Source organism: Podarcis erhardii (assembly GCF_964252035.2).
Source record: "Podarcis erhardii genome assembly, chromosome: 7".
Classification (NCBI taxonomy): Eukaryota; Metazoa; Chordata; class Lepidosauria; order Squamata; family Lacertidae; genus Podarcis; species Podarcis erhardii.
The window spans coordinates 25,078,503-25,106,496 of NC_138511.1; the positions used below are offsets into that span (position 1 = coordinate 25,078,503).

The 27,994-nt window shown below is 47.9% G+C and overlaps 2 protein-coding genes across 3 annotated transcripts; both read right to left on the minus strand.

Moving 5' to 3' along the window:
* Nucleotides 1–866: 866 nt before the first annotated feature.
* Nucleotides 867–11,883, minus strand: LOC309346981 (claudin-16-like). The gene is made up of 6 exons (XM_081871392.1): nucleotides 11,757–11,883; nucleotides 7,383–7,514; nucleotides 5,210–5,312; nucleotides 2,898–3,062; nucleotides 2,219–2,413; nucleotides 867–1,005 (listed from the first exon to the last, which is right to left on the minus strand). The coding sequence occupies exons 2-6, from the start codon at nucleotides 7,494–7,496 to the stop codon at nucleotides 917–919; spliced, it is 666 nt and encodes a 221-aa protein (XP_081727518.1). The 5' UTR covers nucleotides 7,497–7,514; nucleotides 11,757–11,883; the 3' UTR covers nucleotides 867–916.
* A 4,969-nt stretch (nucleotides 11,884–16,852) lies between these two features.
* CLDN19 (claudin 19) lies at nucleotides 16,853–26,601 on the minus strand. 2 transcript variants are annotated; one of them, XM_081871371.1, is made up of 5 exons: nucleotides 26,219–26,601; nucleotides 21,687–21,851; nucleotides 19,756–19,840; nucleotides 17,623–17,769; nucleotides 16,853–17,443 (listed from the first exon to the last, which is right to left on the minus strand). In XM_081871371.1, exons 1-5 carry the CDS (start codon nucleotides 26,439–26,441, stop codon nucleotides 17,365–17,367), a joined length of 699 nt encoding a protein of 232 aa, XP_081727497.1. In that variant the 5' UTR covers nucleotides 26,442–26,601; the 3' UTR covers nucleotides 16,853–17,364. The 2 variants fall into 2 exon arrangements, with proteins under 2 accessions (XP_081727497.1, XP_081727498.1); XM_081871372.1 differs by having other exon boundaries at nucleotides 16,853–17,257; nucleotides 26,219–26,599.
* Nucleotides 26,602–27,994: the final 1,393 nt, after the last annotated feature.

Below are 27,994 nucleotides of genomic sequence, written 5' to 3' on the forward strand. Positions count from 1 at the left end.
TTTCCCCTAATAGAGGCATTTACTTGGTCAGAGAACCACAATACAAAATTCAGAGAAGTGTAAATTTTGAATAATGGTTGCACTTCTATTTCGAGAAGTACAAATTTCCATATGTTTGCCTTTAAATGTGAGATGAATTGAATCCCCCTGCCCCCATCCAGCCCTTGTTGTAATATGACAACCCCACATCTCATCTAGGGGTGCTATAAATATACAGTATGTAGCATCAGGATTCTCTCCAAAGAGCTTGGGCCACACGGCAACCACATAGTGATTCCTTCTGGTTTCCCAACATGTCCCTAGCTCTTAATTTCCACATCACATTTGAGCTTCCACATGACAAAGAACTATAGTAGGATGTAGTGCAAGTTTCATACTCGTTTCCATGCTATTTGCAAAGGATTTTCTTCTTTTTCTGGAGGCAAGTAGCACATGAATGAGTCCTCAGCTTACACCATATTCTGCTGCATTTCTGGAAGTGGCTTTTACATTATGCGGAAGCACAAATATAATGTGGAAATTCACAGATAGGGAAAGAAAATGGAATAAACTGCCATGTGAATGCAGCCCAGGTGTGGAGAAGCTGTGTTGTGATCAACAGCATTTCCATGCTCTAGGGCATGAGTGTGTTTGTCTGTAGGGCTTCCTTTGCAAACAGCTGTGCTCAATGTACAAGCATCAGAGAGTGGATCTGAGCCAGAGTCACAATATCAGGGGTGGGGCAGGGTGTGGCTCCCTATTCCTGCTTCACCAGCAGTCATCTAAGCCACACGGGGGGGGGGGGAGAAGGCACACGCCATGTGGGCAAGGCCCCAAAGTGGTCATCTGCCTTCCCTCCGAAGCCAGCATGGAGAGAAAAAGCTCGTGAGCAGCTGTTCCAGAGGCAGTTAGCTCACTGGGACCGCTTGCTTCCGTGTCACACGCGGGAAGCCATGGCATACATCTTGCAAGTGACTATGGGCGAATGGTGTGTCGGGCGCTGAGGTCTCCTGCAGGGGGCAGCACCTGCATTGGAAAGAAGAATTGAAGTCACAATATTTAGAAATCGACGTGGCCCTCTCTAGTGCTCTTAGAGAGTGGTGCATACACAGTGGCGTATCGTGGGTTGCCTTTGCCCGGGGCAAGGAAAGTATTGCCCCCCTAAGAAAATTATTGTGCCCCATAAGTGGCATTTCCATGCGACACTGATGTTGCTACTGGACGGAACTTCAGCACAGCGGCAGAATATGTGCATGCACCTCCTTGGGCTTGGGCATCACCACCGTGGCAAATCTCGCCGTCTGCCTGCCTCCTCTGCTGGTGGGGGGGGCACACAGCCAAAGGTTGCAAGGGCCCATCCTCTCCCAGCTCCTGCTTGGAGTGCTGTTCAGGTGAGGCAGGCAAAAGGTTGGGGCAAAAGCTGCAGAGGCACACTCGTAACAATTTTTGCACTTGGAGCAATCGCCCCGGTAGCCCCACCACCATGCTACACCACTGTGCATACATTATCTTGTAACAGCCCTGCTAGGTTATCTTCACCCATGTGGGGGGAGCACCGTGAGCAGGGTTTCCTGACATCACCTCCAAATTCTCACTGTTGGGTGGGAGGAATTCAGCTAGGGCCCATCATCCCTAGGCAGCATGGCTAGTAGCTAGGTAGGGTGGTTGGAACCTGTAGCCCAAGAATATCTGGAGAATGTAAGAACATAAGGGTAAGAACATGTAAGAGCTTAAGAGCCCTGCGGAATCAGGCCAAAGGCCCATCTAGTCCAACATCCTGTGGCCAACCAGATGCCCATTAGGGGAAGCCCCCAAGCAGGATCTGAGCATGACAGCAACCCGCCCCACTTGTGGTTCCCGGCAACTGGTATTCCAAAGCATAATGTCCCCAACAGTGGAGGCAGAACATAGTGATAACTGGCTAGTAGCCATTGATAGCCTCCCTGAATTTGTCTAGTCCTGTAAAGTTACGTGAGTTGGTGGCTCTCATTACCTCTTATTATAGTGAGTTCCACAATTTAAACATGTGTTGTGTGAAGAAGTACTTTTCTCTGTCCTGAGTCCTCCTACGTTTGGTTTTCTTGGATGGCCCCAGGTCCTAGCATTATAGGAAGGCACAAGTTTCCTACCCCTCCCTTAGGACAATTGGGGGATAGCCACAGCCGGTGATAACTACTACTGTTTTTCCTCTTACACCACCTTTACTGCTGTCTCTGAACTCTTAACTCTTCGTACTGACCTCCTGCGGCGGCAGAAAGGCAGCAAGTCAACACAATGGCTGCCACGAAGCATCCTGAGGACCCCACCATTCCCAGCCAGCAAGACCATCCAAAGTCATAATGGACTCCCAAGAACACACTGTGCAAGACAAGAGTGGTCCTCTCCATATAGATGTCGACGGCATACCAGACAGAGCCCACCAGTCCGAGGACACCTGGTGGGCCAAGAAAACACAATTATCTTAAGAATGGCAGAGGCCATATGCTGGGCCACTACCCAAATCCCTCTGTATATGTTCATATATGTGTCAAAATCTCTCCATGTCAACTGGCCAGGGGTCGCAAACCATTTTGGGCCAGTGGGCATATTTGGGCCAGTCACAAAATGGCTGCCCTGAGGTGTGCAACATAACACAAAATGGCTGCTGGTTGTAGGCGTGGGGGCATAACACAAAGTGGCTTCCATTGTGAGTCATGGCACAACACAGGATGGCTGTCTTATCTAAAGGAGCAGAAAAGGAGACCTGGATGGAAAACAGTGTGGTCCTGTCCTAGAATCAGGGGCAATGCATCCCGTTGTGTGATTATGAGGGATGAGAGAGGTGATACAGGAGACTCCACTTTCCACCTCAAGGCTTGCCTCGGTAGCTGTCCTGGTCGATAACAACAAAGCCAGACCCCAATGGAAAAGGCGCTTACTTCCGACTCCCAGGACTAATCCTGATGAATAGCGCATCTTCAGCTTAACGTGCGGCTCGTCCTTGAGAAACTTGATGCAGTCGAGGCCCAGCGCCAGCAAGACTAACGCGAATCCCGAGAGGATGTCAGCTGTGATCAGCAATGCTCGAGTCACCACAATCTTCACTGAGAAGGGAGAGCAAAATACAAGGTAGTTGAAGGTCAGTCAGAGAAGCATCCCCCTGGCTGACTCTATTGGGAGGAACCCTGAAGGTCTGTCTAATACTAAGCCAGGTCATTTGTCCACTTAGACCATCAATGTCTACACCAGTGGGCAGTAGCTCTCCAGGATTTCTCGCAGCAGTCCCTCCCATTTCTCTACCCGGATTAAAATGGGACCTTCTGCATGCATATCAGGAGCTATAACCACTGAGCTAGGTCCCTTTCCTAAAATTAAAGCAAGGTGCCAGATAGAGTTGATTTAAATAGAAACATAAGAAGCTAACATACTGAGTCATTGGTGCATCCAGCTCATGATGGACTACACTGACTGGAAGCAGCTATACAGGAATTCAGGCAGGGGGTCTCTCCTAGGATAGTTGGAGATGCCAGGGATTGAACCTGCAACCTTCTGCATGCAGAGCAGATGTTTTACCACTAAGCTATGGCTCTTCCCCCCTGGTTCTTCCCTGCTCTACCTGGCACCTGACCTGTCTTCTGACGACCTCTCTTGCCTCTTCCTCTAGCTCCCGCTTCCTTATTTACCTGATTTGGTGCCTCTGACCTCCAGCCCATCCAAGATTGTGCCTCCTCCCACTGCCCCATTTTGCAGACCAGACCCTTCAAGAGTCACCGTTTTCCAGGAACAGTTCCAGTTTACAGAAGCTGTCCCGGTTTCTGATTAGATCCCAAAATGTCCCACTTTTCCTTAGGAAATCTCTACAGTGGTTCCTCGGGTTAAGAACTTAATTCATTCTGGAGGTCCGTTCTTTACCTGAAACTGTTTTTAACCTGAGGTACCAAGTTTAGCTAATGGGGCCTCCTGCTGCCGCCGCCGTGCGATTTCTGTTCTCATCCAGAAGCAAAGTTCTTAACCTGAAGCATTATTTCTGGGTTAGCGGAGTCTGTAACCTGAAGCATCTGTAACCCGAGGTACCACTGTATTTTCATCGGATAAATGTTGGAGGGCCTGGAGTTACATGACCCCCGAGCCAAGGAGATAAGTAACTCTACAACTTTTAGAAGACATTTGTGTAGGGAAGTTTTAAAAAAACTTTTAATGTTTTATTATGTTTTTATATATGTTGGGAAGCCGCCCAGAGTGACTGGGGGAATCCACCCAAATGGGCAGGGTATAAATAATAAAGTTGTTGTTGTTGTTGTTGATGATGATGATGTTATATAGGACACCCCTATTTTTAGTGGAAAAATGTTGGAGGGTATGATTTTGGCTGAAGCCTGTGCCAGGCTAGCACTACCCCCGTCCAACTCTAAAAAGGTAGGGCAGTGTTATTACCCCCATACTGCCAAAAAACAAGCTGAGGCTGAGAGAGATACAGCTTGCCAAAGAATATTTGCATTGCCACAGATCACGGGCACATTATTATCATCACTATAGGCCACTATGGGGCTCCCGATTTGGCCCATGAAGTCATGCCTTGTACAGTGCAAGCCCCAATGATCAGACAATGGTCAGGGCCTCAGTGCACAGCTCTACAGTGGTATCTCGGGTTACATACGCTTCAGGTTACATACGCTTTAGGTTACAGACTCTGCTAACCCAGAAATATTATATCGGGTTAAGAACTTTGCTTCAGGATGAGAACAGAAATCGTGCTCTGGCAGCGCGGCAGCAGCAGGAGGCCCCATTAGCTAAAGTGGTGCTTCAGGTTAAGAACAGTTTCAGGTTAAGAATGGACCTCCGGAACGAATTACGTACTTAACCCGAGGTACCACTGTATTTAAAGAAAAGCTCCCCTGATGTCATTGTGATGTCAGATGATTAACAGGTCAAACTTGGCCCATGGAGGGGGGGCAGGAGATAAAGATTTGGCCCACCAGTTCCGAATCCAGTTCTTCCACCCCCTGACGTAAGCCTATCCAACCTTACTTTATAGAGGACTCTCCACTGGTCAACTCTCATTTTTACTCCACCCCTGGAGGCCTGATCATCAGTTCCAGCCCTTTTAGCAATCTTAACATGCTCAGAAACACCTCCTAGCACCTCCAACAATTGGGGCGAACTGTAGAAGGGGAAGGTCGCAATCATGCAAAGGCTGAGAAACTTGAATGCACCCGAAGATGCTTCAGCCCATCAGCTGTTGGAGACTTACAGGGGTGCTCTGCTAAAATGGAGTCGTACTGGTCGCAGGTCCTGATGCCGTCTTGCATGTTGGTGACACACTCCCTCCACAGTCCTCGGCATTTGTGGCTGACCTGCAAAGAACATCATTGGAAGTTTTAGGTGCAAAAGGGGGGGGGGGTTGCCTGGGGCTGAGACAGATAGAGAAAGGGATCTCCACATTTCCAGGCTATCGCTGTACCTTTAAGCTTACTGTTTTATCTCACTGCTTTCTTATTATTATTATTATTATTATTATTATTATTATTATTATTATTTATACCCCGCCCTCCCTGGCCAAGACCGGGCTCAGGACAACTAACACCAAATATAAATACAGGAAAAACATTTTAAAACAAAACAAAAAATGTTCATAAAAATATAAGTTTAAAATGTAACTTACAATGCAGCCTCGTTTTAATGGTAGCCTATAGATCAAAGCCATAAGGGGAGAAAATGTCAAATATTCACCAGGGCCAACTATCCATGCTGGTCCTACATGGGCCAGCAAAAAGAGCCTAGGGAAAATTTATATACAAAATCCCATATATGGGGTTCCATAAAAAAAAAAAATAATAAGAGGGGTGGTTAGACCAGCCCAAAGGCCAGGCGGAACAGCACTGTCTTGCAGGCCCTGCAGAAAGATGTCAAATCCCACAGGGCCCTAGTCTCTTGTGACAGAGCGTTACACCAGGCCAGGGCCAAAGCTGGAAAGGACTAGATGTTTTAGACTGAAACATCTTAAGTTGCATCCTATTTACAACTTCCTCCACCTCCTCTGACTTTTCTTTTGGACCTCAAGATGAGAGGACACCTTGGGTCCATCCTCTGAGAACAAAGGAGTAAGCATGGCTGCTTTTGTATTGCCCAGATTAGTTGGTTAGGATAGAATGAAAAAACTTCCCTATCCAAGTTATGTACTACCTATAATAAACTACTTTTCTTACTCCACAAGCATCTCTGCATGTTGGATTGCAACAGGTAAAGTCGACTCTGGGTTCTCTCTTTTTTTATATAATATTTTTATTGATTTTTACAAATAATTTCCAAAAATCATATAACATACTTTCTTATCTTATACAATATTGTGGACTTCAATCAACCGCATCTGAAGATTTTTCAATCTTTATCACTTAATCTACATTTCTTAATTTCTCTATTACTTTTAATTATCCTTCACTAATAGCTCTCTTCATAATCTTCTCGGCAACATTTCGCATAATCCTCCTTACAAAACTTCTTGCAGTCCTACTAGCGTAATCTGTTTGTTACAACTGCATTTCAAATAATTCAAATATTTACTCTGCTGCAACTGGATTCTCAAGCCATATGCTACTCACTTTGCACAGCAAAGAGCTCCAATAGGTAATTGGGCTCAGTTCCTGTTAGGATTAGGGACGCGGGTGGCACTGTGGTCTAAACCACCGAGTCTCTTGGGCTTGCTGATCAGAAGGCTGGTGGTTTGTATCTGTGTAATGGTGTCAGCTCCTGTTGCTCTGTCCCAGCTTCTGCCAACGTAGCAGTTCAAAAGCATACCAGTACCTTTTCATCATCTATTATTTATTATAGTACTACTACTACTACTAAAACTAGTTGGTTGCCTGATACAGGGCTGGCTTACAATCATGTTTATCTTGCTGTCTTACAATCAAATTTCATCAGGTACCCCAGGAGAGACGAACACTTTAGCTGCCAAAATGTGCCCATTTTGCAGGCAGGGAGCCTGACAGTAGGTGGTGCCAGAGCCAATGACAGAAAGAGCAAAGTGATTCCAGTTTCGCCCCCATCCTCCTCCCTGTTGAGTTCTGCAAGGGGCAACACTGAGACTAAGGAGTGGGGGAGCCAATAGGCAGCGCCACCCTCTGAACTTGTAAGCTGGTAGAGAGGTGGGAGAGAGCCCTAACCCTAACCCTGGCTGAGGGCAGATTGAACTGCCTCCACTGGATGTAAAGGTTGGCCCCAGGTGGGCATGGCCAGGGAAAGCACTCCACAAGCAGAGAAGGGTGACTGCAATCTTTCTTATTATGGACGGGCCCTGAGGGAAGAGGGATGCAGTTACAGATCTGTAGAATAGGAATGGTTGCATATATAGGCACCAAGCTGGCTATCCCAGCGTAGTAAAACATGCTGGAGCTCAGCTACCTGTTCCTGTTCCTTGCCCTCACCTCCAAGCTGTCATCAGCATTAACCATCCAGCAGTCGGTCCATGTGGCCGCGACCAGGAAGAGGGTTGAAATGAGAGCGACGCAGAAGGACATCAGTTGCAAAGCCACCGCCATTGGGAGAACTACGAAGGGCTAGGAGGAGACACACGTAAGGCTCTGGGTATCTCTCCACCCTCACCCTGCCCAAAATTACCACGGCTTCCCCCCAAATTGCAGCAGTCTCTGAGCTTTGCTCCCAATAAGGGATTCCAGCTTGTCCCCGTTTGCTTTGGGGGGGGGAGATGGGTGTCCTTTGGAAAAAAAACAACTTACAGAATGAAGGCACACAAACATTGCAGGAGGTTGGAATAGATGCCCCTTTGAGCCCCTTCCAACTCTATAATTCTATAATTCTATGAAACGCACATGTGCTCAGAGTCCACATATATGCACTCTGCTCCCAAGAAACTATCAGAATCATATATATATATATTGTTTCATGCTGATTTCCTTGACCAATGGCTTGAGGAAACCCGAGTTAGGCAAGCAGGAAAAGACTTCCACCCTTACAAAAATTAAAAAAGGGTGAGGGGATTGCACAATAATGCCAATTCCAAGCAACTGAATTTGTCCTCTGTGCTGCCAGCTTTGCCACATAAAAAAGGGTTCCCCAAGGAATAAGGTAAGCTAGAAAAAAAAAATTCAGAATGGCATACTAATGTAGCAAAATTAACGTTTGAGGCTGAAGGAAATCTCCACGCGGTGGTGATAAAACAAAGGGTGTTAGCAATAATGGCTCAGTGGGAATCACTCTCCAAAAGCTGAGCAAAGCCCAAAAGGGTGAGGCCTGCTTTATATACATAGCTGTTATCTGTTAAAGCAATACAGTGATACCTCGGGTTAAGTACTTAATTTGTTCCGGAGGTCCGTTCTTAACCTGAAACTGTTCTTAACCTGAAGCACCACTTTAGCTAATGGGCCCTCCCGCTGCCGCTGTGCCGCCGCCACGTGATTTCTGTTCACATCCTGAAGCAAAGTTCTTAATTCGAGGTACTATTTCTGGGTTAGCGGAGTCTGTAACCTGAAGCATATGTAACCCGAGGCACCACTGTATATATGCATAAACTTCCTCCAATCTAAAGTTACAACACAATACTAATTATACCGTGTATGGTCTTTCCTTCATTACCTATTCATTAGGCAAGGAAACAAAGGACTCTCTCTTGTCAAATGTAAACAAAATAAAAAAAATTTTCTTTCCAGTAGCACCTTAAAGACCAACTGAGTTAGTTCTAGGTATGAGCTTTCGTGTGCATGCACACTTCTTCAGATACACTGAAACAGAAGTCACCGGACCTTTCTATATAGTGAGAAGGTGGGGAGGGCTATTACTCAGAAGGGTGGTGGGAATGGGTGATTGGCAGATAGCTGCGATGAGCCTGTTGACGACTCTTAACGACTGCAATAGGTCTACAGTGGTGCCCCGCAAGACGAACGCCTCGCAAGACGGAAAACCCGCTAGACGAAAGGGTTTTCCGTTTTGGAGGCGCTTCGCTAAACGAATTTCTCTATGGGGTTGCTTCGCAAGACGAAAAAATCTTGCGAGTTCCCGCGGGTTTTTTTCCCGCTTCCCCCCCCCTTTCCTAAGCCGCTAAGCCGCTTATCAGCTGTTCCGCTGATAAGCCGCCTCTCAGCTGATCGCTAAAAGCCGCTAGACCGCTAATAGCGCTAATCCGCTAAGCCGTCAATGGGCTTGCTTCGCAAGAGGAAAAAACCGCTAGACGAAGAGAATCACGGAACGGATTAATTTCGTCTTGCGAGGCACCACTGTAACAGGAAAAAGCAAGGGGTGAGAAGGTGAAAAATGGCTTTGTCATGTATAATGAGATAAGAATCCAATGTCTTTGTTCAAACCAGGTCTCTCCATAGTTTTAAGTTTGGTGATAAGTTGCAATTCAGCAGCTTCTCTTTCCAGTCTATTTCTGAAATTCCTTTGTAATAGAACAGCTACTTTGAGATCTTGTATAGAATGTCCTGGGAGATTGAAGTGTTCTCCTACTGGTTTCTCTGTCTTGTGGTTCCTGATGTCGGATTTATGTCCGTTTATTCTTTGGCGTAAGGTTTGGCCTGTTTGTCCAATATAGAGAGCTGAAGGACACTGTTGGCATTTGATGGCATACACAATGTTAGACGATGAGCAATTAAATAGTCCCGAGATGGTATGTGTGATGTTGTTGGGGCCAGTAATGGTGTTGTCCGGGTGTATGTGGCAGCAAAGTTGGCATCTGGGTTTATTGCAGGCTCTGGTGCCAGTGTCCGTGTTAAGTCTGGTTATAGTATTATTGTGGGTTAGGAGTTGTTTAAGATTGGGGGGCTGTCTGTAGGCAATGAAAGGTCTTCCTCCCAGAGCTTGAGAAAGAGAACTGTCATTGTCCAGGAGAGGTTGTAGATCTCTGATGATGCGTTGTACTGTTTTAACTTGGGAGCTGTATGTGATGACTAGAGGTGTTCTGTTATTTTCTTTTTTGGGTCTGTCTTGCAGCAAGTTCTCTCTGGGTATCAGTCTGGCTCTGTTGATCTGTTGTCTAACTTCATCTGCTGGGTATTTTAGTTCTAAAAAGGTTTGCTGTAGATCTCTTAGGTGAGAGTCTCTGTCTGTAGAATTGGAGCAGATGCGGCTGTAACGTAGTGCCTGTAACGTAGTGCTGTTCTATTACAAAGGAATTTCAGAAATAGACTGGAAAGAGAAGCTGCTGAATTGCAACTTATCACCAAACTTAAAACTATGGAGAGACCTGGTTTGAACAAAGACATTGGATTCTTATCTCATTATACATGACAAAGCCATTTTTCACCTTCTCACCCCTTGCTTTTTCCTGTTAGACCTATTGCAGTCGTTAAGAGTCGTCAAAAAGGCTCATCGCAGCTATCTGCCAATCACCCATTCCCACCACCCTTCTGAGTAATAGCCCTCCCCACCTTCTCACTATATAGAAAGGTCCGGTGACTTCTGTTTCAGTGTATCTGAAGAAGTGTGCATGCACACGAAAGCTCATACCTAGAACTAACTCAGTTGGTCTTTAAGGTGCTACTGGAAAGAAAAAAATTTTTATTTTGTTTTGACCATGGCAGACCAACACGGCTACCTATCTGTATCCAAATGTAAACACTTAAGGATGTTGTTTACAACCTTGGGACTAAAGCTGTTCCTAACATGAGATAAGGCACAAGGCCTCTAGCCTAGCTAGTTAGCTGAGCTTATAGGTCTCTATGTGCATCACTAAGACCTAGAAAGAAGCACACAGAACATCGCTCAAGGGCCCTGGCTTCTTTGGTCCACAGGAATTTGGGTGGGTTTTCTTTTTAAAAGCTCAGTGCTCTCTACACTGACTGGCAGCATTTCTCCAGGTCTTGCCCAGCCATACCTGGACATGCCAGGAACTGAACCTGGGACTTTCTGCATGCAGGTCAGATGCTCTGCCTCTGAGCTATGAATGATTTTAGTTTTCACCTGCACGGCCTGGTTGTGTTTGCGGGAAAGGGAAGGAAAGTAACCAACTCAACTCGTGGCACCAGGGGAAGGAGGCATGATGGAAGGGAGCTGGTGATGTGTTGATGAAAAGGATGACAAAGGATGTCCTGAGATTCTCAGTGTTTTGCAGGAGGGAACCTAGTGCATGGCATAATTGTAGGCTTGTGCAATGAAAACAGATCAAAGCCCTCTGTCACCCTTTTGAAACGAATCCACTTTTGAAAAATAAATAAAAGGGAAGCGGACTTCTGTGGGGGAAGGCAGCAAAAAGTCCTGCAAGCACACCAGAACAAATTGCTCACTGACTGCTCATTGTTGTATAACAGCCCTGCAAACGAATCACAACAAACATTCAGTCAAGACTTAACTAAAGCCCCATCTGCACTGCAGTAGCATATCACTTTCAACAGTGATGGCTTTCCCCCAAGGAATCCCGAGAACTGTACTTTGTTAAGGGTGCAGAGAGTTGTTAGGAGACCCTTATTCCTCCCACAGAGCTAAAACTCCCAGAGTGGTTTAACAGCCGATCCCTCTTCCTAGGGAACTCTGAGATCTGTTAGCTCTGTGAAGGGAATAGAAATTCTCTGAATTTTGATTCAGTGATTGTTTTGGAAAAAGTGACTTTGTTAGGTTTTCCTTTAAATGTGAACTTAATCTGATTCCTCCACCATTTCTAGAAAAACCCTCCCATCTTTCCAGAAAGAAAATAAGACTGTAATAATTATTAGTATTATTATCCTCCTGCCCCCATCCTATTGGAGGTGGAAACAGGAGACTGAAGGGAAGGCCCTTAACTCAGTGACAGAGCCTCTCTCAAAGACCACAACGCCCTCCCAAGGAAGATCACAACATTAGGAGTTTACCTTTAAGTCGGGTGCACAAGAGCCTCTGCTTCTGACATCCTTGCAAAGGAGATCCCACAGAACGTCTGAAGAGAAGTCAGAAATTCAGGTTAAGTCTTTTCCAGGAGTTTTGAAACGTCAATAAGGTGACATGAGTTTGCACCACCAAACCCAGGAACCGTCACCTGACAGTACAGGGGGCAGAATTGAACCCCACCTGGCAGTCCTGCCACTGGCCTGTTCAGTAGCAATAGAAACTGTCTCTGGATCAGATTCCTTAAAAAATAAAAATAAAATCCAAGCCATGTCAGCTGTGCTTTGGGCTTTAACAGCGTGATGGGCTTCCTTGCAATTAAAATGGCTATGGGTCAGAAAGCATAAACAGGTATTGGCATCTTTGGGAGCTTGCCAGGCGATACTGGCACGCAGCGGTATGCCCTCCCTCCAGAACTAAATCCATCACTTCTTCACTGAGGATCAAGGCTACATCAATTATTTCCGGAATTAGAGGTTCCAGTCAACCTCTCCAAAAGAAAGGCTGGGAGCCTTTCCTGCGGGATCCCTGGGTTCCTGGTAGAGGGTTTGTTCAGAGGTCAAGAATGCAATGATTTTGCTAAATTGGACCAAAATCCATCTTAGTCTGGTATTCTGTTGCCAACAGTGGCCAGCGGGATCGGGGGTGGCTGGTGCCCATTGGACAGAAGGGAGGGAGCCCAACAGTAGGTGGCGCTAGAGCCAATGACAGGCAAAGCCAAGCAATGCTAGCTTTCTCTCCATCCTCTTCCCTGCTGAGTTCTACAAGGAGTAACCCTGAGACTAAAGAGGAAGAGCACTTGAGAGAGAGAGAGAGAGAGAGAGAGACAAGATATCAGGATATCTCAGTTGGTAGAGCAGGCAACTCTTAGTCTCAGGGCTGTGGGTTCGAGATTCCTGCATTGCAGTGGGGTTGGAGAATTGATGCAAACAGCCCCTTCTATGGCCTGTGATTAAGACCGCAGCTTTGGTGCAAAAAAGGCCAAAAACCTCTCCCTCTCTTCCTATTTCCCAAGTCTGCAGCTGGAATTGTCACACGTGCTTGTTCCCAGTGCCTGCAAAGTGTGGGTGCCTCCTCTTGATGCTGAGCATTAAGATAACAGGTTGGAGCTGCCATTGTTGCCAGTGAACAGTTAAATCATTCTCATGGCTGCTTCATTTGCCTTGAGCATCAGACAAGAGGCTGCTTGCTGGGCCCTTCCAAACAGAAGTGTCTGTTAAAGCGGAAGAAAGGGCTTCTGTGTTTTGGTATGAAACATTCTGGAGCTCTGCCAGACAGCTCAAAGTCTTGAGGCTGGTTCAGGAGGGCCATGTAGATTGCTTTGTTGCCTGGGGTTCCGAAAAGGTTCAGAGAATATCATTTATCGGACTTTTCAACCAGGTCCACCCTCCCCCTCCTCTTATCTGGACCAAGGATGGATAAGTCCAAAACCTCCTGCAAGATGAACTTTGATGCTCAAAGACAGCACAGTGCACACCAGCTATTTGGGGATGTAAATCTTAAATTGGGAACGCTGGCCTGACTCAAATCTGATTTTTCTTTTCATTGCCATGAACTCGCTAGGCGAAGGTTGGCAGGTCACCATTTTCTCAGCCCTGACTTCTTTTGTTTGTGACACGGGGAGTAAGAGCACTTGTAAGTTTGTAAGCCGTTACGTCCTTTGCCCCACAGGTTTAAAACACATGCCTTCCCACAAAGATTCCTGGAAATGGTTGCTTCTTATATGTGCTGGCTGCTTTGTGCGGGGGAAAAGACAGTTCCCAGGTGTCCTTTACATGTATGGTGGGTGTGCAGCAGAGTTCACTTTGGGTATCCTTTGGAGGAGAGCATGCTGCCATTTTTAATACAGTGGTACCTCGGGTTAAGTATTTAATTCATTCCAGAGGTCCGTTCTTAACCTGAAATTGTTCTTAACCTGAAGCACCACTTTAGCTAATGGGGCCTCCTGCTGCTGCTGTGCTGCCGCAGCATGATTTCTGTTCTCAACCTGAAGCAAAGTTCTTAACCCGATATAATATTTCTGGGTTAGCAGAGTCTGTAACCTGAAGCGTATGTAACCCGAGGTACCACTGTATACTGTATGTAATACTGGCTTACATGCCACAGGTGGAAGTGTGATTTTCAGAGTCCTGGGCCAGGTGTCAGTGTGTGCCATGTACAGTGGTACCTTGGGTTACAGATGCTCTGACACATATGCTTCAGGTTACAGACTCCGCTAACCCAGAAATAGTACCTCAGGTTTAGAACTTTGCTGCAAGATGAGAACATAAATCGCACAGCAGCGGCGCAGCAGCAGCGGGAGGCCCCATTAGCTAAAGTGGTGCTTCAGGTTAAGGACAGTTTCAGGTTAAGAACGGACCTCCGGAATGAATTAAGTTCTTAACCTGAGGTACCACTGTATTTGTTGTTTTGCATGCCATTTTCTGAGGGGAAATGGTGAAGAATGCACATCATTCTAGCCTTCCATTTGAAAGGCTATCTGGTCCAAGTCTGGTTTAAAGACAGAGAAGCATAAGAAAGGAGATAAGCTAGTCCAGTGGTTTTCCACCAGTGTGCAGTGGCACCCTGGGGTGCCTTGAATAGTGGTCAGGGTGCTGCAGGCAACGCTGGTATCTGTCCCTCCTTCCCTCCCTTCTCTGATGCACTATCTTGTCTTCCTCCCAAAGGCTTGCACAGCTGTTTGTTGCAGTAGCCCTGGCTACAAGCTCCCCAGGCGAATGGTGCCTCTAGGGCTGACCAGGGGGTGCTTCCCAGATCCCTGTGGGGCAGTGGGAGGAGACACCTCTCTATGGGCAGGGAGGGCAGCTCAGAGACCAAGGGCGGCGGCAGCGGCTGCCTGGAGGACTCCCAAGGAGAGGGGAGAGGAGGCTGAAGGAACACTCCACAAGGGAGGATGTTCAAAAAAGGGTGAGAGGCTGCCAGGTCTGCAAGGGGGGACATAACTGGGCTCCTGAGCCCCATAGGGTTGCCACAGAAAGAATGCAGTTGGTCAAGGGAGCCGTGGACTCAATAAGGTTGAAAACCTCTGAGCTAGGTAGACTGCAGTCTTCAGCTGAATCCAACAGCAACCTGCTCCGCTACTGGATTGACACCCCTGTTTAGATGGCTTAAAGAAGAACTGAGCCCAAACCAGTTCCAGGCTGGCTTGACACCTGAACACACACACACACACTGTTTTTGGCAGCTCGTGATATCTTGGGCCCAGCTGGTTTTTGCAGAGGCTTCTGAAGCTGCCTAGAACTTCAGAAAAGCAGCCCCAATTAGCCCACATTAGGCACAAAAGCCGCAGGGGAGAAGATTACCTCTCCTTTGCCCCCACCCCTTTCCATGGCATCCTGCGTGTGCAGACGGATTAGGTTAATTAGCGTTTCCTGCATTCATCAGCCCAAAAAATGAGAGCAAAGGTGGGGGAGAGAGAAGAATGAACAATTTGGCTCAAGTGGCTAGTTACAGGCAGCAGCAAAGCTGAGGCTCCCCAGTAGCAACTGGACGACTAGCAAGTGGGGTGGGGGCGATTCCATCAGAAGCCAGGCAAAGCAGGATGCTGGCACACCAGACACATCATGGGGTCAAGAAGGCCAAGCTGGCTGGTGGTGGGAAAGCCAGGAGTTAATTTTGCCACCAGGGATCTGCAGCTACAGTCTTGGGTTTGCTGATTGGTCTTCCCAATACAGTGGTACCTCGGATTAAATACTTAATTCGTTCTGGAGGTCCATTCTTAACCTGAAACTGTTCTTAACCTAAAGCACCACTTTAGCAAATGGGGCCTCCCGCTGCTGCCGTGCCGCCGGAGCATGATTTCTGAAAGTTCTTAACCTGAAACTTCTTAACCCAAGGTAATATTTCTGGTTAGCGGAGTCTGTAACCTGAATCGTCTGTAACCTGAATCGTCTGTAACCCGAGGTACTACTGTATGGGTTTCCCCTCAAGCTATAGGGATGGGCAAAGTATCCACTTTGCATGCAGAAGCTCCTAAATCCAGTCCCTGGCATTTCTAGACCGGGCTAGGAAAGGGCCGCTGTCCAGAACCCTGTTTTGCCACTGCCGGCTAAGCTAGATGTACGGGTGATCTGACTCAATGTAAAGCCACTCTTATGTTTATATGGCTGTGTACGCACCATGCATTGAAAGCACATTTCTCTCCCCACCCCCACCCCAGTTCCAAAGAATCCTGGAAATTGCGGTTCGTTAAAGGTGCTGGGAATTGTAGTTTTCTGAGGTGCCAACTGCAATTCCCAGGTTCTTGGGATGTGCCCATGCTAAAGTACATTCAAAGCACCTTCCTCCCCTGAATGCATTTTGGCCGCTGTAGTTCAACCCTCAGGGACGCGGGTGGCACTGTGGATTAAACCACAAAGCCTAGGGCTTGCCGATCAGAAGGTCAGCAGTTCGAATCCCCGCAACGGGGTGAGCTCCCATTGCTCGGTCCCTGCTCCTGCCAACCTAGCAGTTCGAAAGCACGTCAAAGTGCAAGTAGATAAATAGGTACCGCTCCGGCGGGAAGGTAAACGGTGTTTCCGTGCGCTGCTCTGGTTCACCAGAAGCGGCTTAGTCATGCTGGCCCCATGGCCTGGAAGCTGTACGCCGGCTCCCTTGGCCAGTAAAGCGAGATGTGTGCCGCAACCCCAGAGTCGGCCATGACTGGACCTAATGGTCAGGGGTCCCTTTACCTTTACCTTTAACTGAAAACCAGTACAAGTCTATGTAGTAAGTAAACCATATTCTAAACTTGCTTTCCAGTCTGTTCTCTTATATCTTTGTTAAGCAGAGTAAGAAGGGAAAAGCTAGCCTAATTCCTCTGCTTCAGTTTTGCTGCTATGGATGGGACTTTAAAAACTCTGTTCAGTCCACACCTGCTTTGCATGCAGAAGGTCATGTGTTCAATCCCCAGCAACTCCAGGTAGGTCTGGGAAGGTTCCCTACATGAAGCCCTCAATGCAGAGAATATTGAGCTAGCCTGGCTGAGTATATAAATTTCTCTACTACCCCCCTCCCCTCAAAATGTGATGGGTAGTGAACTTGCTGGACCATTCAGTTCAGCACTTATAAGGCACTCCAGAATCTGGGGAGGGATACAACAAACTTTAGAAAGCTGGCAATAAAAATATTTTAATAGGAGAAATGTTTAGTACAAACCATTAGAAACATTTATATATTTTGTTGTTGTCGTTGTTGAAAAGGTAGAACCATATTGTCAAGCAGTATAAACGGTACCATGGGGAAAAGTTAATGCAACCTTTTTACATTTCGAAAACGAGCAACTTTCATTTTCAAAGATGCATTTCTGGTTTTTCATTTTTCTCTCTCCCAATAAGGAAAAGGGGTCTTGGGGAAACACAGTGAGGTGTCTGCTTTGTGTTTGTTTTTTTTAAATGTCCTCGCTATAGTCACTTTGGTCTCTTGGATTGAAAAGCTCAGGCCCAGAACCATGTGTCTCTCTTCCCCCTGAAGGCATTACACGGACTGATCTCCCCTTTTTACAGGGGGCCTGAAAAATGAAGGGGAAATAAAAAGAGGGCTGTTAGTTTCAAGCCCACAGATACACAACAGGTGGGTGGAAAACATATCACGAGGTTGGGACTCCCTTCCCACCGCTCACACGGGCCCATCTGTGATGCCATTTTGCAGAGCTGTGGGTGGGGAAGACGTTCCAAATCCCTTCTTGTGCATGAATCTGAGAAGGAACCAAAAATAACAATAATAACAACAACAACCCCTGAGATACTGTGCCTCTGGACTTTCTAGCCTGCTTGGAGCTGCAAGAGGCAACTTGGCCCTCTCCATTCCACAGACACGTAAAAGAACCACCCGTCACTTGTCTCCACTCTTTCTTCCCTTGGGATTCAGACGTACTCTCTAGCTGTGGAAGGCTGCGACTGCCGGTAGTACTGCTGCCCTCTCTCTTCCGGTTTGGGGCAAGAGCAGGAGAGGAAGGCTCCGCCCAGCATGGTCAGGCTGCCTGCTGACCACCCCACAAAGAGAGCAGGTCCAAATTCATACCTAAGGCCAAAAAAGAAGAAGAAAAAGTGTAGAGTATAACAGCAGACATGTTGAGGTGTACATCCTGATAAATCGGCTCCACCTCTTTGTGGGGACACGTTGCGGGCAAGCCGCCAAGCCTCCCCTCCTACAGGGAACCAGGCAGAGGGCCTTCTTGGTAGTGGCACCCGCCCTGTGGAACGCCCTCCCACCAGATGGCAAAGAGGAAAACAACTACCAGACTTTTAGAAGACATCTGAAGGCAGCCCTCTTTAGGGAAGCTTTTAATGTTGAATAGGTTATTGTATTTTAGTGTTCTGTTGGAAGCTGCCTTACACTGGGGAGGCCCGGCCACACCAGTTAGCCAAGTGGCCAGTCAGGCGGCTTGGGGGGCATGTCTGGGGTCAATTCAAACCACAGCACAACGCTGAATCACCCCTTTTCAGCCTCACACCGCGGATCTCCTGCCCTCCCACCCTTTGTTCAGGTTGCGTCATTGCCTTGCCATGGACTTTGGTTGGTCGCCGTTGAGGGGCCTGGTAGGACTTTTTCCACTTGACAAATTGGCACTGGCCACTTGGTTTTCGCCTAACTCATAGCAATCGTCACAACTTTGTAAGGTTAGGCGGTTAGACACTGGAATAGCAATGTGGGGGGGGGAGGGGAGGTGCGGCCATCATCTGCCCCTCCGTGCTCAAGAGTATTCCGTTAAAGCATGGGTAGACAAACTAAGGCCTGGGGGTCGGATCCGGTCCAATTGCCTTCTAAATCCAGCCTGTGGACGGTCCGGGAATCAGCATGTTTTTACATGGGTAGAATGTGTCCTTTTATTTAAAATACATCTCTGGATTATTTGTGGGGCCTGCCTGGTGTTTTTACATGAGTAGAATATGTGCTTTTATTAAAAATGCATCTCTGGGTTGTTTGTGGGGCATAGGAATTTGTTGATTATTTCTTTTCAAAATATAGTCCGGCTCCCCACAAGGTCTGAGGGACAGTGGACCGGCCCCCTGCTGAAAAAGTTTGCTGACCCCTGTGTTAAAGGAATCCAGGGGTGTGGATCTCGTCCAAAGCCCGGGGAGGGACTAGGGCCATGCCGCGACCCCAGCGGGAACCCAGGGGATGCTCGAGTGGATCTACATTGGCGAGGCTCCCCCTGCTGGTGGTTTACCCCTAAAAGACTCCCTGCAAGGAGGGCAGGAGTCTGATATAGTCTGTTGATGCCAGTGCCTAAGCCAATACCGCTCACATTCTGTAATCAATAAAGTTGTGGCCTAAATTTTGCCCATTAACATTAACCTAAATTCTGTGTCCTTGTGTCTTCATTCTCCTGGGGGTGGCTTGGGGCTTTGACATGCAAACTCAGTTGCCTCAAGATGGCAAAAAATAAAGGGCCACAGTGGAGTGGCAGAAGAACAGAACACCTGCTTTGCATGCAGGAAGGGCTGGGGATCATCCATTGGCATCCCCCAGGTAGGGTTAGGCGACAACCCTAGTCTGGAACCCTAGGCTGCTAACAGTCACTGTAGACAATACTGAGCTACATGGTGTGACAATCAGCTTCCTGTTTCAGGAATTTATGGGAGGGATTGAAGTGCATATCAGAACTTGTGTTAACTTGTGGGTTAACGTGCTGTGTTGCTCTGGTGCATTAAATCAGCGCTGATTTCCAGCGAGATCTCAGACAGCGAAGGCATGTTGCTGGCCCCGTAGAGATGGGTTTGTGAGTGTGTATTCAAATTAGCCTGGTGTGCAAAGGTAACATTTACATTCATCCCTTTCCTCTACGGTCTCCCACAGCTGGCATGTGGCCCTCAGAAGGTTGCCCAGAAGGCAATGTGGCCCTTGGACTGAAAAACGTTCTCCACCTGTGATCGAGGGGGGATGCTGTACACAACTGGGACAATCTCTCTGGGTTTTGAAAGGCACACATCCGCTGCTGTGATTTCTGGTTTGACAAGAGGTGTAAGAAAGCACACTCTGGGTTGGCGCAGGCCCTGCTCTCACCTGGCATTAACCGGCGTGCTGGGATTGAAAAACTCGTACGTCACCCGTGCCGCGTACCATGAAACAGCCGTCATAGTGCACAGACCTGGGAACAGAGAAGACAACACAAATGATCCAGTTAATAGGAATTGGGGGCCAAACTACACATTACACTCATGTTCCAGGATTGGGAGTCATCATGAGAACATTCTGCTAAATCAGACGAGGGACCCATCTAGTCCAGCATTCTCTCAGTCTCTGACCACATGCCTGTGGGAAGCTCGCAAACTAGACACGAGTGCAACAGCACTCTCCCCACTTGTGATTCCCAGGAGCTGGAATTAGGAGGCGTAATATCTCTGACAGTGGAGGTAGAACATAGATGTTGTAGCAAGTAGCCATTGAGAGCCCTCTCTTCCCTTGAATTTGTCCAGTCCTCTTTTAAAGCCATTTGAGTTAGTGGCTTTCACTGTCTCCTGCAGGAGTGAGTTCTATAGTTCAACTAGGGGCTGCGTAAAGAAGGACTTCCTTTTATCTGTCGTGAATCTCCCAACATTCAGCTTTATGGGATGTTCTAATATTGTGAGAGAGGGAGAAGAGCTTTTCTCTGTCTGCTTTCTCCATGCCATGCATTGTGTTATAAACAAAAGGGTGGGGGGAAGAAATACAAGCAAGCCCAGGAACCCATTCTTTAAAGTAGTAAATGAACAGCTTGAATGGAAAATGTTTGAGGGGAGGAGCAGCCAAACAGAGATGGTCTCTTAGCAGAGCCAATGAGAATGGGCCCTGCAGTCCTATATCTCCTATGGCTGCTGCTGTCTTGTAACACATGTCTCCAATTCCCCCATCCCCAAAAGCAATATTCAGTGGTTGATGTACTTCATAAGGCTTATCTGCAGGCATAGGACCAAGGAGAAACTGCTATGTTGCCTGACCTACTGCCCTTACTAAGCCTTGGAGCAAGCTGATATATCTAGCTTTTTCATTTACTATCTTGAACACATGCTTGTGTTCCCCAAATCATCATTTAAGCACCAGTATAACAAGAACTTTGATATGCATTTCATGCTCCAAGCCAGGATGTGCCCAGAACAGGTGCACCCGATAACCCTCTTATTAACTTGTTTCCACAAAGTTGTATTTGTTATGAGCCACTTCGAGTCCACCAAATAAAGCAAGGGTGGAGTGTATTTTTCAACCACATTATCTTCTGGGCAACTTTCTGGGGGCTACGTGCCAGTGGTGGGCAGCAGACCTGAAGCAAAAGTGGGTGGAGCAATAAATATTACTCTCGTCTTACTGTATAATAGCAATGTAAGATTGTCGTCAGGCTGCAGTTACCTTGGCCACCAACAGACGTCACTGTCCACTTCAGTGTAGTGAGTGGTGGCAAATAGGCAGCCCAGGGAATCTGTGGGGTGACAGCAAGAGCACGATGCAGCAGCCACCCAGCTCCACTGGCTCCCCCACCTGCCAGTCTCAAGGGCCTTGCCCCCAGGATTCAGATACCCAGGCTGACTGCTGGTCACCTACCCCCTCTGCATCCCGCCTTGGAATCTGTTGCTATTGATTAACAGGAAGAATGACAGGAGGAGCAGACCAGAGAGGTGAAAGATGCCCGGAAACATAGTCTGGCCTTGAATACTGCAGGAGCAGTAGCATGGAGAAGGCACTCAGCAGTGGCAGCCAACCAGCCTCCAGATCTGCAGCACAATCCAGTTTCCACGTGTTGTCATACACACACGTCTGTCCTCCATCCAGGCAAGCAAGAGGGATGCTCAGAGTTTGAGGACGCAACCCAGCCAGACAACAACACCCAAGGAGAGTACAAATACAGCAGGCAAGGGACCAGGGAGAGTCCCCAGGTCAGAGGGAGATGCCCAGAGGGCCCCATTTGACACCCAGACTGGGACAAGGCCCACAGGGTATATATTGGCCTTCAGCTTACTTACCTGCTAGTAGGAAGAAGACACCCCCCAACACAGCGATCCAGCTTTTCACCACGGGATTCTCGTCTCCGACTTTGGTGCATTTCATTCCGATCACGCTGACAACAGCCCCCACGAAGCCCAGGAGGATGGAGACCACCATGAGTGCCCGGGAAGTCTGGATATGAACTGGAAAACAAGAAAGTGCCTGTCTTTGGGGTGTCCAAGAGGGGAAAGAGGCAGCTGCAATTGCAGGGTTAAGTTGCTTAAAATGGCCCATAAAGGTAAAGGGACCCCTGACCATTAGGTCCAGTCGTGGTTGACTCTGGGGTTGTGGCGCTCATCTCGCTTTATTGGCTGAGGGAGCCGGCGTACAGCTTCTGGGTCATGTGGCCAGCATGGCTAAGCCGCTTCTGGCAAACCAGAGCAGCGCACGGAAACGCCGTTTACCTTCCTGCTGGAGCGGTACCTATTTAGCTACTTGCACTTTGACGTGCTTTCGAACTGCTAGGTTGGCAGGAGCAGGGACCGAGCAACAGGAGCTCACCCCGTTGCGGGGATTTGAACCTCTGACCTTCTGATCGGCAAGTCCTAGGCTCTGTGATTTAACCCTCAGAGCCACCCGCGTCCCTTCAAAATGGCCCATAGGGTTGCCATATTTTGAAGAGCAAAAAAGAGGTCACATTTGCCGACTTCTACTTTTAACTATGGATCACTATGATGACTCTACACAGCAGGTGGTGCTGCGGTCTAAACCACTGAGCCTCTTGGGCTTGCTGATCAGAAGGTTGGCAGTTCGAATCCCCACGACCAAGTGAGCTCCTGTTGCTTGGTCCCAGCTCCTGCCAACCTAGCAGTTTGAAAGCACGCCAGTTTGAAAGCACTGCCAACCTAGCAGTTTGAAAGCACGCCAGTTTGAAAGCACTGCCAACCTAGCAGTTTGAAAGCACGCTCCAGCGGAAAGGTAAATGGCATTTCTGTGCACTCTGGCTACTGTCATGGTGTTCACTTGTGCCTGAAGCGGTTTAGTCATGCTGGCTACATGACCCAGAAAGCTGTCTGGCATGAAAGCGAGATGAGCACCACACTCCATAGTCGCCTTTGACTGGACTTAACCTTCCAGGGGTCCTTTACCTTTACCTTTTTACCTCTACCCATGAAAAAGAGGATGTGACCTGGAAAAAGAGGACACATGGCAACCCTTCCAGGAACTAATTTTTAACAAAGGCATTTCATTTCATTTCATTTCATTCCCAATTAAGAGTGCCTTGTTCCAACCTCTGATGTATGGGCAAAGGGCTCCCTTACCTGTTAAAGGCCTCTTTGACACATTGGCTAAAGGCTCTTTACAGCTCTACCCAATGACTCTCGCCCATTGACACATAGGCAAAGGGCTCCTTTAACAGTTATATGCAACACTTATGAAAAAGCTCTGACACAGAGGCGAAGAGCTATTTAACCTGGGCTCTACACCTTGAATCAGATCCACTGGCACACAGGCCAAAGGCTCCATCTGCTCTGAAAGGGGTCTCCAATGCAGAGGATAACAGACTCTCTCACACTGACACATGGGCGCCATTTTGAATCCATCTGTCAGGCCCAAACTCTGCCAATTTGGATGCCTCTGAAGATTTCCTAATTCCAGTTTGGCGTGATGGGCTCCCGATAGTGAGGAGTGGGTTTTGGTCTCTGTTTCTTAGATTCCTGGGGCAACACCAGGTGTACTGCCAGCTAGCTAGCTAAATAAATAAATAATAGTTAATCCTCAGCAAGCAGTTGCACCCATGCAAGAACATCGCACGCGCACAGTTACTGTTTTAGATCTTCGCTCTGTTCAGGGTTGCTTTGACCATGCAAAGCACTTAGAGAAGAGAGCTGGTAGCAGAGCGATCTGTTGAAGAATCAGCATCCCTACTGACTGGTAGCTTTCCCCCTCCGGGGGGTCTTCCACAATCAAATTGCATTAGTCAAAGCTGGCCCATCCATGAGGCGAAGCGAGGCGGTTGCCTCAAGGCGGCAGGCTCCAGACAGCCACAAGGAGTGTCAAATCCAGCTGCCAGGGAATGTGCACCATGACTGTCAGGCTCCTTTTCCACTGCATGCCCACCTGGCAGGCTGGCACACAACAGCGGGCACACAGCAGTGGAGAAAGCATTTTCCACTTTGTCTCTAGCAGCAAAATGTCCCGGCCTGGCCCTGGCATTAATGTTGGGTTTATTCTGGAAAGTCCATACACCACTCCTCTTTACAGTGGTACCTCGGGTTACATACGCTTCAGGTTACAGGCGCTTCAGGTTACAGACTCCGCTAACCCAGAAATAGTACCTCGGGTTAAGAACTTTGCTTCAGGATGAGAACAGAAATCGTGCTCCAGCGCCACAGCGGCAGCAGGAGGCCCCATTAGCTAAAGTAGTGCTTCAGGTTAAGAACAGTTTCAGGTTAAGAACAGACCTCCAGAACGAATTAAGTACTTAACCCTAGGTACCACTGTATTGTTTTTCTTCTTCAATGCATCTCCAACATTACTGCATGGAGAGGTGCTCTTGCAGAACAATGACAGTGGGACTCACCCTCCCACCGTGGATACTGAATACTGCAAAATAATAATTATCAATAGTAATAGTTTGTATCCAGAGTTAGTCCAACTCAGAGTAAACCCGCTGAAGTTAGTAGGCATTGCTAACTTAGGTTCATTACCGCATTGGCCCGAATGTAAGCCTCACTTTCCCCCCGTATTCCGACTGTGAAAAGTCAAAGTGTGGCTTATATTCACGACATTACGGTATGCAGCCAGGAGCAGCGAGGAATGAAGAGGCTTATATTTGGGTATTTTCCCTTCTTTTCTTTCCCCCTCTCCAATTTTAAAGGTCTGGCTTATATTCGGGTGCGACATATTCGGGCCAATATGGTAATTGCAATGGGTAGCACTTACTTGGAGGGAGCCCCCAAATAGTAAACAGCTACTACTGTCACCCCAAGGCTTCCTTTGAGGCAAGGTTCACCAGGGGTCACTTCCAGCACCTTTACATGATACCAAGGCTCAACGTGGATACGAAATAGCACCAAATGTTAAACAATAATAAATATCACCTTGAGCCTTCCCTTGAGACAAGGCTCACCAGAGGTCACTCGCAATGCCTTTATATGATGCCAAGGTTTGGCTTGGATATGAAAGAATATGAAAGCTAATACTGTAATAAAAATAAAAGCAAAAGAGGAGGAGGAGATATCAACTGTGTGGCATTTTCACATTAACAACAACACAAGGAGCCCCGACAATTATGGACTGGCATGCCAAGCTACAAGAATTTGCTGAAATGGCACAGCTGACAAATAGCCTGAGAGGCAACTCAAAACAAAAATTTATGGAAAAGCGGGATAGATATAAGATATATGTTCAAAAATACAGTAAAGGTTCACTATCTATGCAAGCATTCGGTTGACGTTGGGGAGAGACTGAGTTGAGGAACAAGACCAAGGGTGCATATTGATATAGGAATGTATTAGGCAAAATGTAAAGAAATATACAATAATAAGAGTACATTCATTTGTAAAGGGAAAAAAAAGTAATATACAACGGGATAGACAGGAAGTCCAAAGTGTTGATAGATATATGATTTTGGAATAAGTTTGGAATAGCTTTTTCTTTTTGGTTTTTTTCCCCTTTCCCTTTTCTCTTTATGCATATAAAGTATACGTACAGGTTGAAAATTACAGTATAATAAGTTTTGTGATGTAATATGACAATGCCTGACAATGTAACGTAAGAACTAATAAATAAATTCAATTCAATTCAATGCACTGGAGACAATCAAAGGCAATTGTGAGGGGGGGAGCTTTTCTTTTCTATGTTAGGAGAAGAGAGAAGCAGAGCTCTCAGCCGCCACCACTGCGTAGCTAAAACCCACCACATACAAACACGCAGCACATTTGAGTGGGAAGGGGTTCCAGATCCGTGGATGCTGCCATGGGCGTAGCCAGGATTTATGGGGGGCTGCGGCAGGACACCCACCTGTCATCAACCTCTTCTTAGCAGATTCGGAATCAAGGGTCTCAACAACAGTAGTTTTAAATTTCTCTTGACCAGCACCCCCCAAGTGCTCAGAAAAAAAATCTGTCCAAATCTTTCTACAGTGTCCACTTTTAGTAAATTGCTTTTATTCATTTACAGTGGTACCTCGGGTTAAGAACGTAATTCGTTCCGGAGGTCCGTTCTTAACCTGAATCTGTTCTTAACCTGAAGCACCACTTTAGCTAATGGAGCCTCCCTCTGCCACCGCCACGCGATTTCTGTTCTCATCCTGAAGCAAAGTTCTTAACCCGAGGTACTATTTCTGGGTTAGCGGAGTCTGTAACCTGAAGCGTCTGTATACCGAAGTACGATTGTACTTGATTTAGAGGGGGTACCTCGGGTTACAGACGCTTGGAAGCTGCGCTACATCCCGTCAGGCGAGAGCCCCTCTTCCCCTACCCACCCGCAGGCTGCCTGCTGGACGCCAGCGAGGCGCAACCGCAGTGCGCCCGCTCCCCCCCCCCCATGCACCCCTGGGACGCACCGTCGAGCGAGAGCAACGACTCGTGGAGCTTGCACTGGACCTGCCCGGTGCTCTGCGAGGCGCAGCTCATCCAGAGGCCCTCATACAGCCCGACGGCCGTGATGATGGCGTCCCCAGCGTAGGAGCTCTGCTTCCACTGGGGCAGCGCTGACGAGCAGATGGAGCCCACCAAACCGGCCAGGGCCATGAAGTAGCCCACCAGCTGCAGCCCCGCGCTGGCCATGGAGAGAGGGAGAGGACCACGGGGAGCGACGGCAGGAGGAGGAGGAGGAGAAGGCTCGCCTCTTCCGACGGGGCGATCTGCGGCAGCGACTGCAGCGGCGGCCGACGATGCCAGGGGCCGCCCCCGCGAGGGAACACGCTCTGGCAGCGGACGAGCTCGCCCGCCCGCGCTCCCTTGCTCTCGTCCTCTCTCTCCCCCCCCCACCCCATAGCAAGGCTGGCCCCGGAGCGGGAGGAGCCAGCCCTCGAGTCCAGGCAGCTTGAGCTCCGCTGGACCCTTCGCAGCGATGAGCAAAAGGCATCACACAGAACCGCAGAATGGTACAGTGGTACCTCAGGTTACAGACACTTCAGGTTACACATGCTTCAGGTTACAGACTCCGCTAACCCAGAAATAGTACCTCGGGTTAAGAACTTTGCTTCAGGATGAGAACAGTAATCGTGCGGCACAGCGGGAGGCCCCATTAGCTAAAGTGGTGCTTCAGGTTAAGAACGGCCCTCCAGAACGAATTAAGTTCTTAACCTGAGGTACCACTGTAGTTGGAAGGGACCTCTAACCCCAAGGCAGCAGGTTCTAAGTCCCAAGGGATGTGAGTAAATTTGTAGAGGATCAGGCTGTAAGGAACATTCTCATGCACACATAGAATGATGACGGAGGGCTTCCGCCACAGATATGCATCAAAAACTGGTGCATGCCAAGGGTATCTATTTGAATAAAATATTTGGGGGGGGCAAGTAGGCATGGGCGTAGCCAGGAATTGGGGGGGGGGGGCAGGACACCCACTTGTCATCATCCTCTGTCTTGCTCTTTCTAGCAGATTTGGAATGATATTTCTCAACAACTGTTGGTTTAAATGACTTTATTTTGCCCCCAAGTGCTCAGAAAAATCTGTCCAAACCTTTCTACAATTTCTACTTTTAGCTAAGGTGGTTTTAGGAAGGGGGCAGCTGCCCTTCCTGCTTCCCTGGCTACACCCATGGGGATCACATAATCACATAATCAATCACAAGTTGCAGCACACACCCACACACCCATTTGAATGTGGCGCTGTAGTCTACAGAGCCTAGGGCTTGTCGATCAGAAGGTTGGCATTTGAATCCCTGTGATGGGGTGAGCTCCTGTTGCTCGGTCCCTGCTCCTGCCAACCTAGCAGTTTGAAAGCACGTCAAGTGCAAGTAGATAAATAGGTACCACTCTGGCGGGAAGGTATATGGCGTTTCCATGCGTTGCTCTGGTTTGCCAGAAGCGGCTTAGTCATGCTGGCCACATGACCCGGAAGCTGACTGCGGACAAACGCCGGCTCCATCGGCCTATAGAATGAGATGAGCGCTGCAACCCCAGAGTCGTCCACGACTGGACCTGGTCAGGGGTACCTTTACCTTTTTACCCATCAACTGGGGAGGGTGAGGGGCAGTGCTAGATTATCAAATTAGAAGAGTAGGCACCGTCCTATGGACCCCACACTTTTGAGGGGCCCCACAACAATAAATCGAAATAGTGTTGATTTGATCTTGAAAGAAAATTACAGTCAAACTGAGTAGAAGCTTTGAGAT